This window comes from Poecilia latipinna, unplaced genomic scaffold (assembly GCF_001443285.1).
Source record: "Poecilia latipinna isolate Pla-1442-1.1 unplaced genomic scaffold, P_latipinna-1.0 Scaffold115, whole genome shotgun sequence".
Taxonomy (NCBI): domain Eukaryota; kingdom Metazoa; phylum Chordata; class Actinopteri; order Cyprinodontiformes; family Poeciliidae; genus Poecilia; species Poecilia latipinna.
Genome location: NW_015112731.1, coordinates 192,537 through 204,682, shown reverse-complemented (window position 1 = coordinate 204,682; position 12,146 = coordinate 192,537). Strand labels below are relative to the sequence as shown.

The window sequence follows — 12,146 nt, the reverse complement described above, 5'->3', positions numbered from 1 at the left end:
TCATTTCTCTTACTCGCACTCTTTGCAAATGTATCTGCTAATTCATTTCCAACTATTCCGGTATGAGCCGGAATCCAAATAAATTTAACAGTAGATCCATTTTTTCCCATTTTATGTATTGATTTATTTATATCTATCAGAATGTCTTGTCTTGCTTCCGACTCTTGTTCCATAATACTTATTAATGCACTACTTGAATCAGAACAAATTAACACTTTCTTTTCGCTTAATTCTTCACTCCATTTTAACGCCATTGAAATAGCCAGTAACTCTCCTGTGTATACATTCAAACTATCCGTTAGTCTTTTATTTTCCATAATGTTTAAATCTGGAATTATAAATGCTATCCCTACTCTATCATTTACCATTTTTGATGCATCTGTGTATATTTGTAAGTATTCTCCATATACCCTACTTATGTATCTTTCCACCTCTCCATAGACATTAACTGAGTTATTGCTGCCATTAAGAACCTCTACTCTTGGATTTTGTTGCCTCTGGAAATCAAAAGTGCATACTCCTTGCACAGTTCAAGGAAAAGCACTCCTGGCTTAGTCCTTATGTCTTGAGTACTGTGTTTTCCCTCAACATACCCATTGACAGAGTTTTTGCTGCAAATAATTGTCTTCTCTTTGTCTTTCTATATAAGATACTCAGGGCTCAGCACTTGCCTCTCTATCTGGTATCCAGTTATAGATGCAAGTGTTACTTTCTTTGTCTCTGCAGTTTGTTTTTCTTTGCCATTGGAAGGACTAATGCTCCATTGCTTTTGGTTTTTTTTTTTTACTTGATTTGGTTTAAATTGGACTGTATGGAATTCAAGCCGTAAGTCTCTGGTTTTGATTTTACTCAAAGTCGCATTGAAAATGATGTGTGTGTCGGTGTTAGGTTTGCAATGCGGTTGCTCATCACCTCTGACCGTGTGAAAATGAAGCTCATTGTACGAAACGCATCAGCACAGAAGCAATTGTACAAATCACTGCTTAAGACGCCGTCATGTGGAGATATCATTTACTTCTCCACCTTCATGGTGTTATTCCAATGAGGGTCATTTGTCAGTAGGCCATTTCCACACTGCTGACCAAGCTGTTTGCGTTCTGATCCCGGGCCTTCCACTCATGGCTAATTATCAGGAATCTCAGAGTAGTGTCTCTTTGCTGTTGTAAAGGGACTTCAAGTAACTCGATGCTTTTGCCCTGTTACAGTAATAAAAACTGATGCGAAGCCTTGCAGATATCAGGTCATGTTCAGAGTTTTTGAAGCTTCTCTTTTAAAGTTTCTCCCACTGGCTTTCCCTAGAAAATCTTGGAAGGCTGCCTTCACCTCCTTCTGCACTTTTGCAAAACAGCAAAGCCGACAGGCTGTTAAAGCGATAGCAGCCATATCACTTTATGGTGATTGCAAATGATCCGTGGAGCTCTGATTTATGTTGACAAGTCATCAGGCCAAACAAATCGCTGACAAGAAACATGAAAGCGCTTCGGATTGAGGTCATGCAACATTTTCTAATTTATCTTTTAATTTTCTCTGTTAGCACTTGATGTACCCTTTAAAAAGCTACTCCCTGTGAAGCGAGGCCTGCGTTTATTGGTTACATCAGAGCTTAGAGCCCAGTATTTAAGAACTTGTTCTTGCATCAGTAAAACATTCCAGTGAAAGAAAGAAAACAGTTCAACTTTCCAACTTTATTTAGTACATCCTGGATTGACTTCTTTCTTTGTTTTACGAGGTGAAATGTGACGGATCCTTTCAATATAATATTTTACTGAATCAATTTCCTTGTATCAATGAAACAAATCTTTTCTGCAGTACTGAATTGATATCCATTTTACAGAAGTGAAGCGTGAAGGACTTGTTGCAATCCCAGTCTTTTGTCTCCATCTACTGGCCAGGAATCCTCTGCAGTCTAGAAGGTAATTTACTCAAATGTAGTAGAATTACATTTTTAACTCTACACGCATAGGTAGAAATCCATTCTCACTTTTACACCATGCCGCCCGGTCGATCCGCATCCTGGTTAGACAGGAAGTTCCCATTTGTTTGAAACTGGTGCCACACAAACGGTGTGCTCTGCTTGTTCCACTGCTGGCAGACATGGAAGTGGGTTATGGTGTCCTCAGAGGCCAGCTGGAAAGTGTTCTTTGGGTACATGTTGTCTTGAGTCAGTGGGAACGTGACTGCATCTCTGTTGCAATGCCGTGGAGTCCCGTTGACGGCCTGTGGCAACGTGTCACACAGCTGCTGAGGAACTGAGGGAGAACACATGTTAATACACCTGTGCACCTGTACGCCAAACTTTCTAAGCATAACAAACTAGGAGGGATCAAGCAACTTCACCAGGAAATTGACCAAAGTGAAGATTAAAGGTATTTAAGTGACTTTCGTACGCATCTGAACATCTGCATTTAGAGCCTAGATACAATAGTCTCTACCTACGCCATTAATAACCGTTTCTCCTTCTCTCTCCAAATATATTATCAATGTTCAGTTATTTAAGGGTGGCAATATTATGAAGTACACAACAGAAACAAATGTAATAAAGTCATAAAATAAACTTTGGCAAGCAAAAATATGTGTGGCTGGCAGAGAAATCAAAGTTGTACCCCCAACGAGTCGACACTTCCTGCAAATTAGTTTTATTGGAAAATTTGTAAAACTGTTCAGGTGTTTGCAATAAACGGATTGCAGAAGTGGAGTCCAAGTAGCTGAAACCCAGTATTACAGGAAATTTGTCCAAATTGAGCACTAAATTGTGCTTTTGGTGATCATTGCAGTACTACTTATTCATTGCAGTCTTCACTATTCCACCCATAAATAGAATTAGTGAAACTTTGTGTTCTAATAATTTGAGCATAAAAGTGGTTAGGTTGTTTAGCAGATTGAAACTCAACTCTGATAAAACATCTTACCAGCTGCTGTTTGAGAGAAGAAGCCACTGGGTAGCTTCCTGGGGACTGTGGGTAGGAAAGTGGTGTTTCGACAGTTCATTCTTAATGCGTCCGTTTCCTACAATCAACAATGACCGCTTTTAAAAACGTGTACATCTCCCCAAGTTAAAATTAAGGCATACTGGATGTAAAAAGTGGGACAGTGATTAATCACTTCCAAATCCTTTCCACATATATTCCGATGAAAATCCTGCCCATGTACCCTTCTCCTGACTGATACCTTTATACAATGAAGTCTAAGCATTTATGCAGTAGTTCAACTCATCTATTGCAATAATATTGCATAGTATTAATTTTTGGGCCATATGAAGATCAGGAATGTTCTCAATGGGCCAATTATGTCAGAATGCATTGATGAAACGCATTAAGCCGTTTAAAATATTGATATTAATAGCTGTTTCTGCATTTGATAAACTTCTTAAAATTAAATAATATTGAACATCTTTTCACATTGGGCAGAACACAGATTAGAACTGCTCTGATTTGATTGATAAAGTAAAATATAAGGACACAACTGTTAGCTTTAGGTTTCTATTTATGTGTCCCTAGAGTCTAGAGGGCCTCATCAAAACTTATGGTTGGCTAGAATTACCTGCAGGGCCGTCAGTTTGACACGCTCAAAACATATAGAAATTTCTCCTAAAAAAAAAAAAAAATCCCTACTTTAAGCCAAACCAGTGTATTTTGTATTTCAAATGTTGGGATATATATCACAGTGTTGGGGGGGGGGGGGAAAGGCTTTGACATGACTTATCAGTCATCAAATCTGACATTTGAATGTGTTTCACGCTAGAAAAACTTCATGTAACTTGGTTTGTCCTCACCACCGATTGAAGCAGAGATTAAAACGACAGAACTGAAGTTTAAGTTTTAAGTTCTACAGCAAAGACTAAATGAGCTGTAAGAGCTTGATCTGCAAAGCAAACCACAACCTACCTGCGACGTAAAGCTGTGTGTGAGGGCTTGATTTAAAAGAAGGCAGTCTCTTTGCTGCTGCAGGTCTGAAGCTGTAGGGGAGAGATTTGTTTTCTAAAAAATTATGAATGCATTTTCTTTTTGTTTTGTTTTTTCTTGTAGCTATTTATGTGACACTTGCACAATTATTTGCAAACTACACCCTGCCTTGCAGTTTCTTCCAAATACACAGTTGTGTTGTATTTTTGCCCCAACATCCTTACTTTTTGTTCTACTTTTGTGTTTGGTTTCCCTCCTCCATTTAGCTCGTCTGTTTGAAAACCATACCTACAAGAAGGAAATGAGCCATCACGTGTCATGATGAATGTGTTTGTGTATACACACTACTACGGTGATTAAAAGTGTACCTTAATGGTGTCCTCGGGAAGTTTAATTTCAGCTGACAGTTTCTCTCTTGTATACAGATCGGAGTACTGGCTCTGGGAAAATTCTGGTTCGGGAGAGATGAACGTGTATTTTTCCTGAGCGTAAACACGCCGGCGTGTCACAGGATGATGAACTGGATGATTACCTTGCTCGAGTGCTCTGCTCTGCTCCGGGGTGAAAGAGGTGCGGTTCTTGTGCCGGGTACCTTCAGGTCTCTGGTCATTAGAGTTCATCACTTGCTTGTTTACTTGTTCGACCACAGAGTAACGATCTGCAAAAAGTGCATTAGTCAGCACTTCAGTTTGATTCATTTACATACGCCATAAAAATAATTTTTGAAATTATGTATTGGCTACTAAAATTACACCCTTAGTTTGAACATGGCTTTTTCCGAAAAGGGTACATAATGTAAACCTTCGCTCTGAAAACATTAGCGAGCGAGTCCTACACCAAACTGATGTACTCAAGGACCAGACTCCTTTTAAATGTGTCCCTTGAATCAAATATGAATTCTAACCTTTTATCAGAGGTTACTTGTGGGAAGAAAAAGAAAATGAAAATGTGTACAAAGTAACTGGACCTTGAAATATGTCAGTGAATCCATTAAGAACTGGTAAAGAAAAAAAAGTAAAGCCCTGGACTACAGTCAAAGCCCAGCTCTTGATTTCACTGAGGTGGTGTGAGGTCACTTAAAAAAAAAGTGTACATACCACAAATCCTTCAAACAAGCAAAAATCTTGAAGCTTCCAAAACATAAGTCTTCTCTTTTGCTTTCATTTAAGTTAAGCTTAGAGCCCTTCACATCATAAAACCTTCAAAATACTCTAAAAGCATTTTAAGACTTCCTAGAGTCACATTTCACCAGTTTTTTTTTTATTTATTGTGTAAATAAATAAATGAAATGTGATGCTGTACTTTAAAACTAAACCCATGCAGAGGGCGTATTTACAGAGGGAAATCTAGAGGTCCAACAACAGACCTCTGAGGGAAACCCTCTTTAAATGCACATTATGGAAGATGTGTGGATTGTGACATTCCAAATAAGCCTATTCACATGATATTTAATCCGTTAACTGCAAGGATTTACTACAACATGACTTGGTATATTTAAAAACTAAAGATCAGTGTGAAACTCTTAGTAATTGGTGAACAACATTGTTCAAGTAAAATCTTTTGATAACGTACCCTGCTCAGCTCTGATGGGAGCGTTGACCTCCATGCACATTATTCCATGATCGAGGTGGATTTTTCGCAGAATCCTATTTATGGATGACACCTTGCGGGAAACAGCGCGCAAAAAAAAGCTTTATCAACCGCAGATAAAAGAGCACATTCAAAAGCGTCCTTTATTCCACTTACACTAGGAGTTTTTGCGGCTTTACAAATTCTTGCAAGTCGTTTTCGTATTTCCCAAGCAAAAATAGTTGGCGTTTCCCTCTTGCACTGGATGATGGTGGAGATGACGTCGGGGGTGAGAAGCCGAGGGCGGCTGCCTCCTATGGATTTGGGCTTCACCAGCCCTGTGCGCCTGTAGCGGCACAGTATCTTGCTGACGCACCCGTTGGATACCTGCAAAGACGCACTGAGTTAGGCGCAATCCATTACAGATCGACTTCATTTGATCAATCCGGTCCCCGTGGAAATTCCCCCCCCCCCCCCCCCTTCTTTTAACGTATTCTATCTGAGCTGTTTGGATTGTGCGCACCCGGAGAATTCTGGAGATTTCACTTGGGCGGACTCCCTCCGAGGCCAGCTCAATCATCTTCATTCTCTTGGACTCTGGTAGAGGTCTGCCGTTGAGAAAGGTTCCTCCTAACTGGTTGACACTTCCACCACCTTGTCATAACACATCTTCAATTTTATAACTCCGCTTAAAACGTGCCAAAGTTTGAAAAAAAAAAAAGAAGTGCAAAACTAACCTTGGCTTTGCAAACTAATGCTTGTTCCGCACATCCTCGCTTGGCTCCTAACTTTTCTGTGCAGGACCGAATTCAGAATGAAGCTCGAAGCCTTAAACTCTAAACGCCTCTTAAGATTGACAGTGTGCGGAGTCAAAGCCCTCGGCGGAGATTTATAAGCCTACAAGAGCTGAATATAACGTGGTGCCCTGCGTACTTCCTGCAACGTCAATAAAGCTGGGAGGGCGCATGAGGGTAAAACTGGGTTTAAACTGCAGGGTGTCTTGTGTGGCCATTTGTTCGCTTACTAATTTCTGATGGTAAGTGGTTGCATTAGATTTTATTAAAGGGTATCAGAACAAGGGGCCTGAATAGAAATGCGCACAACTTTCCCTTTTTCTTTTAAAGAAAAACATATTTGAAATCTTTTATTGCTGTCCATCTACTTCAAAAAATGCGCACTCCTTTGTGTTGGGTTGTAGTATACCCAATTGGAGTAAATTTCAGCTTGTGGTTGTATGTTCAATGTTCAAATTAAATGAAAGTTATCTGAAGACCGTGCATTTTATTTCATTTTATATTTTTATATTACAATAACGTGATTATAAATCATCCTATCTGCTGTGATTTTGCAGTTTTATTTGGATTGTCACAGCTTGTCTGCATATGCTTTCTATTATCGTGATTAATTCAACAGTGCTTCATGAAATTTAGTTTCATGATTTAAACAAACCGTCCTGTTTGAGCCATGTTATTCATGAAGCTTTTTGTTCTGCGTCTGTAACAAATTCTGAGCCCTTAAGACAGATTTTTTAAAAATACAATTAGACTCTATTTACAATGTAAGCTTATTTCCTCAGTCTCAAGGAAATAAGTTGCAATGGATTTTATTAAGGGATGCCTAAATAAATGGACTGAATAATGATGTACCACACTCTCAAGTTTTTAGTCAAACATTTCTAAAAAAAAAAAAAAAAAATCCATGCACCCTTCTCCTTGCACTACTTTCTTGGTTTGTCACCTAAAATCCCATTAATATTAATTGAAGTTGATCATTATAAGGTACTTGTAATATCTTTACATAGCACTCCTCATATTTAAGGGATGGGATAAAAAAAAAATCTACTTCATGACAGTGCAGCAAATTTTTCTGATATTCCCTAATTGCATTTTGCCTTCCCTCCCGTGTTCCCATCAGCTCCTTTTTGCGCAGTGGCTGGTAGTCTTAATTAGAGAGATTGAGGCGCGCTCAGTTTGAGCTTTCAAACTCTCATGTTTGTTCCAGCTTCATATTTGGCAAGATATTGAACCCTGCTTTCCAGGAACCGAATGAATCGAGCTCCAGTGTGTTTCTGGGCTTCCAGTCACGTGACACGAGCATCCTCGTTCGCAGCTGAAGTGCCTCGGATTAAAAGGATCTCTGGCCTCCTCTCATAAAGCAAACATTTGGAAATCTGCTCCAATGATGACTGCCATATGGTAAAGTGCTTTTGATAAATCATAAATCCATCAGGTTGTCTCGTTTTATTACATTTTCCTTCAAAACGTGAACAAATAGACCTCGCGCACATACAGGCGCAACGAGAGGACCAATTGGGGGGACCTCGCTTATCCAGAAGTGGGAGGCTAACATCCTCACAGATGTTCCTTGGGCAGACAGCAGATAAAAATGCGTTGTAAACGCTTTCAAGGGGAAATATTTGACAAGCAAATATTAGCTCATGTGAAAACCCCACGCAAAGCTCGTCTTTGGGCCTGTTTAATGACTAATTGAATATCATTAGTTGGGTCCACACACACCGAAGTGGCATCGACATAAAGACTCCGATTTTACAAAGCCATATGGCCCACATTATACATTAACCATGAGTGAAAGGCCTTCAACAGTGTGTGTACAGTCAAGGAACACCGGATGCAGGACAGGCGTTCTTGGACACCATCATCTCCATGCCAACCAGGACAAAGGAAGAATAAGGGGACCGTTTTTTGTTTATTATAGGAGATCGGATGTGTTTGTTACTTTACAGGTTACTGCCTTGCTGCAGGCATGCCACGTGCCAAATAATGCAGGTCTAAAAATGCTACTTATAACCGATTATCAAAGCACCGACACAGTTTTATTGTGCGTAAATTGCTGTCTCCCCTCAGCAGCACCGGGCGGGAGTTTTATTGCCTTAAGTGGCACAGCCATCTTTTGCGCTTCAAACAAATGTTTCAGATGTTTGCATCGTGTATTAAACATGCACACGTGAGCGTGTTGGGGCTCAACTTGGTTCTAAAGCGTTTGCAAGGGTGAAAATTCCAGCCGCGTAAAAAGATCACCAAAATCTCTCCAGAGCGCACAGAGAGGCTGCGTGCGCAACGGAGCTGCGCGCCGGCTTTGTTTCCTTCTCCGTGTTTTATGAACCCAAGTCATTCCTAAGAATTCTGGTGTTTCCTTTTTTTTCCCAGTCCCTCCTGTTGTATACGTTGCGTAATTTTAGCTGACTTTTAAAAACGTTCACCACTAATAAATGCACAGATGTACCATCACCTTTCCAAAACCACCGAAAAGCCAAAGAGTACATAATTGCTATTTCATGACACCCCAATCAGTTTATTTTCATGGTATATATGAACACTTCAAAAGTTCAAACTATATGTGGCAAACGCGTCCCCTTGTTCTCCAGGTAGAATAGTGTAGAATCGGTGCTAATAAGACATTTTATGCATCGTGTGTCTCCGTTTGCAACGTTCAGCAGGTAGCATACCTACATTTCCAAAGGATTTTTTTTTTCCTTTTTAGATTGGTAACACATTTTTACATTTTTGATGAGTTGACTCTGCGACAGACTGGCGACCTGTCCAGGATGTACCCCGCCTCTCGCCCGGAACGTCAGCTGGAGATAGGCACCAGCACCCCTCCCGACCCCACTGAGGGACAAGGGTGTTCAGAAAATGGATGGATGGATGATGAGTTGACTTTGTCGTGCTCTAAATGCGTTCGTTAAGTTGCATCCTAAAAATAATTAATTGGAGCGGGCTATAATTAAAAAAATTTAAGTACGTTTCCCTATTTGAACCTTGTAATCTTCAAAAGAGAAAAATAAGGAAATAAATGACGCTGGGTCGAGGTGGCTGTGTCTGTTGCATTCAAGTTCACAAGTTCAACCAAATCTTAATAGCAGCGCTACATCCCTGCGAGTTATTTTCTCGCACGATAGAAAAATCGATATTTTAAAACGGTAAATCTGATTATCATTCAGTTCTCGGAATTGATTAATATCTGTGTAATGACTCAAAACGAGTTCCAAAACGGAGGCAACAAAAACATGGAACTATTTTAAATATGGTTTTCCATTAGTTTGTTACACATAAATTTGAGCAAAAATCCTGAATCAAATATTGATAATAATAATAATAAAAATGTTTAACAAAACGAGATGCAGAAATTCCGTTGTTGTCTCTTGTCCCCAAGTTTTTTTTTTTTTTTCGTGACTAACGTGAATTTCTTTTTTTAAAAAGTTTACTTCCCATTACATCTGGTATTAAAGCTAACAAAGCGTTTCAGAAAGAAAAAAAAAAACATCAAACCGGCTGTCAAACATAGTGGTGGTCATGTTGTGATGTGGGGCTTCCAGATACATGCATAAGGGAAATGATCTGAAGGACACCAGTGAGTCCACCTCTAAGCGACCTAATCAATTTTAATTTAAATAAATAAAGGTTTTAGAATTAAAACGTGAACTTGAATCCGATTGAGATGCAGTGGCATGAACGTAAACTTTCTGCATGAATCTTAACTTTTCTTGTTTATGTGCCATACAATGTGTAGGAGATATTACCCTCAGAAAACAGAGCCAAGTGTCATCAGTGGATCTTAAAACAGTGTATATTTACACAGTGGGCATGATATTACTCAGTCTAGGTGCAGTTAGTGCATTACAGTCAGTGCTTTTGAAAACATCATATTTTTGCATTGAGGAAGATTTAGTGGAATCTCAAGGGTGGTACCTGGTTTTACTGTTTAGTCCGACCTGAACAAAGAAATACTTCCATGCCAGAATCAAACCATTAAATCTGTTTAGGTGTACTCTTGAAATTAAAAGTTGTGTAACCAAGTCTGTTGCTTTCGGTAAATGATTTTTCTTTCGCAATTAAATCAATTATAACCTTTTGACTGCAAGGTCGAAGACATATGGTAGGAGGGGTGGAAATGCAATTTAAGAGTAATCAGTTCTAATTTAGGTTTATTTAGCATGTTTTATTCTTAAGTGAACTTTTGCATGTCTTTTTCTAATAAGCAACTGCATAACAAGCATAATAACATCACCTTTAGTCAGCCGTGTGGCCTGCAATTACTCTAGATTATTGCACATTTGGAAAAGAAATACACAGAGCAAATTTCACTGAAAAATTGTGAACCTTATAACATTGTTGATATTATGACAAGCCATATGAACACATGGGGTTAGGGTTTATCCTAACCCCATCCCAAACCCATTCCATAAACAATACCAATACATATGTGTTTAGCTGTTTTTAATCCTAGAGAAAACTGGTAATGAAGCTGCTGCTGCCATCAACCATTGCCTTATTCATCCTTTGTCCTGACTGGAGATAATGGTGTCTGAGAACACCTGTCTGCCATCCAGTCTAAACTAATTATTTACTGATTTTGTTTAGGCCTTGTCCTTTTAAATCCTGCGGCCAGATGAAGCAGGTGGCTTCTCCACAGTGAGCTGGGTTCTGCTGGAAGTTCCTGTCCTCTGTCACCATATGCTTTCTGGGTTGGGCTTGTTACAAAGTCAGTACCTGTGCTTCACTAAACAATTGGTATATAATAAACTGATTTGCATCCTAAGTAAGTTTAAATCTGTCTATGTAATTGTACTGACTCGATTACATGTTTCTATGATGGACGTATTTCTCTTGTAAAATATCATGACATTTGTTGTGAAGTGGAACAAATACATCGAAATGGACTTAATAATATGTGGCCATCATCATTCTTACTAAATCACTCTGTTATATTTGTGTTCGATAATAACCAGTCGTCTTGTACTGCTGAGACACTTTTATTAAAGTATGTTTTTCCATGAGTCTGCTCACGCAAGTTCCTCACAGGTATGGCGCAACAAATCTCTTCTTCTGTCATCCTATTCTTTACATTTATGCATTGACTTAAACTCGTGATCGCCACCTAGTGGACATAAGCATAATGCATTCAGTCATCAAATTCTTTAAAACGTATAAAAGAAATATATTTTTTGCTGCCTGATAAAATGTTATATAAACTGAAACAAATATCGGCAATCTTTTATTAATTCGGCAAATATGAGCCCCCATAAAGTGCTATAAAGTAGTCGTCGTCATTACATCCCTATAGGATTTCCTGTCAGATATTGCTGATGCATATAATGTGCTACTTTTCAAGAGTGAACTTTTTCTTTGGAAGTGAATCTATTCCCGGACTCTTTGAAGACAGCACTATCTGGGGTATCACAATGCTGACGTGTCGTAGCTCTTGCCCCGGATGTCCTTATTTCAATTTGCTTACGCGGTTTAGAGCGCTCTCCATTCGCTCCCATTCATTGCTCTCCCTTAGACCCGGAAAAGCTTTCGGCCTGTGTGTACATGCATGGCAAAGTGTGTTTCCGGTATAACGTGAGTGTAGCTCTGTGCACTGCCTTTTTCTCTTGGCTCTCAACAGATCAGCCACTCATTTCAGAGTCCCAGCTCCCTCACCTGGTTCTCCATCCAACAAGCAGCGTATCTCAGCTCGGTGGACATGGCATCTGTTTCGGGTCCAACTCAGACAGCCCCTGTTCCGGCGTCTCCTTTGCAAAGAGGGATAGTGAAAATGGTATGAATCCCAACATGTGAAAATGAGAGCTCACTGGAGAAACAGCTAGTTAGCTTAGTCAACTGATGGCTAATGGAGATTGAAACTGCGACTGGTTGTCGTATACTTTAATAT

At 39.5% G+C, this 12,146-nt stretch overlaps 2 protein-coding genes and 1 long non-coding RNA gene across 5 annotated transcripts in view; 2 read left to right on the top strand and 1 right to left on the bottom strand.

Moving 5' to 3' along the window:
• Window positions 1-10,973, top strand: part of LOC106944864 (uncharacterized) — a 15,401-nt gene extending 4,428 nt beyond the window's left edge. For both annotated transcript variants that reach the window (XR_001424430.1, XR_001424429.1), the window contains 3 exons: window positions 1,835-1,913; window positions 7,510-7,666; window positions 10,853-10,973. This is a non-coding gene — a long non-coding RNA (uncharacterized LOC106944864). The remainder of the gene's footprint in view (window positions 1-1,834; window positions 1,914-7,509; window positions 7,667-10,852) is intronic.
• Window positions 1,920-6,953, bottom strand: pax4 (paired box 4). 2 transcript variants are annotated; one of them, XM_015028142.1, is made up of 10 exons: window positions 6,209-6,951; window positions 5,995-6,125; window positions 5,649-5,858; window positions 5,475-5,565; window positions 4,435-4,560; window positions 4,271-4,353; window positions 4,127-4,190; window positions 3,885-3,955; window positions 2,910-3,006; window positions 1,920-2,249 (listed from the first exon to the last, which is right to left on the bottom strand). In XM_015028142.1, exons 1-10 carry the CDS (start codon window positions 6,240-6,242, stop codon window positions 1,984-1,986), a joined length of 1,173 nt encoding a protein of 390 aa, XP_014883628.1. In that variant the 5' UTR covers window positions 6,243-6,951; the 3' UTR covers window positions 1,920-1,983. The 2 variants fall into 2 exon arrangements, with proteins under 2 accessions (XP_014883628.1, XP_014883627.1); XM_015028141.1 differs by having other exon boundaries at window positions 4,271-4,560; window positions 6,209-6,953.
• An 802-nt stretch (window positions 10,974-11,775) lies between the features above and the next one.
• Window positions 11,776-12,146, top strand: part of snd1 (staphylococcal nuclease and tudor domain containing 1) — a 190,478-nt gene continuing 190,107 nt past the window's right edge. The window contains exon 1 of the mRNA XM_015028139.1: window positions 11,776-12,032. Within this exon, the coding sequence (XP_014883625.1) occupies window positions 11,958-12,032 (75 nt within the window). The 5' untranslated portion in view covers window positions 11,776-11,957. The remainder of the gene's footprint in view (window positions 12,033-12,146) is intronic.

Coding starts and splice junctions, on each gene's coding strand:
- pax4 (XM_015028141.1), bottom strand. CDS start 6,242: ATGTGCGGAACAAGCATTAGTTTGCAAAGCCAAG. Junction 6,126..6,208: donor CATTAGTTTGCAAAGCCAAG/GTTAGTTTTGCA, acceptor TGTTATGACAAG/GTGGTGGAAGTGTCAACCAG. Junction 4,561..5,474: donor TCCCATCAGAGCTGAGCAGG/GTACGTTATCAA, acceptor CACTTTTTGCAG/ATCGTTACTCTGTGGTCGAA.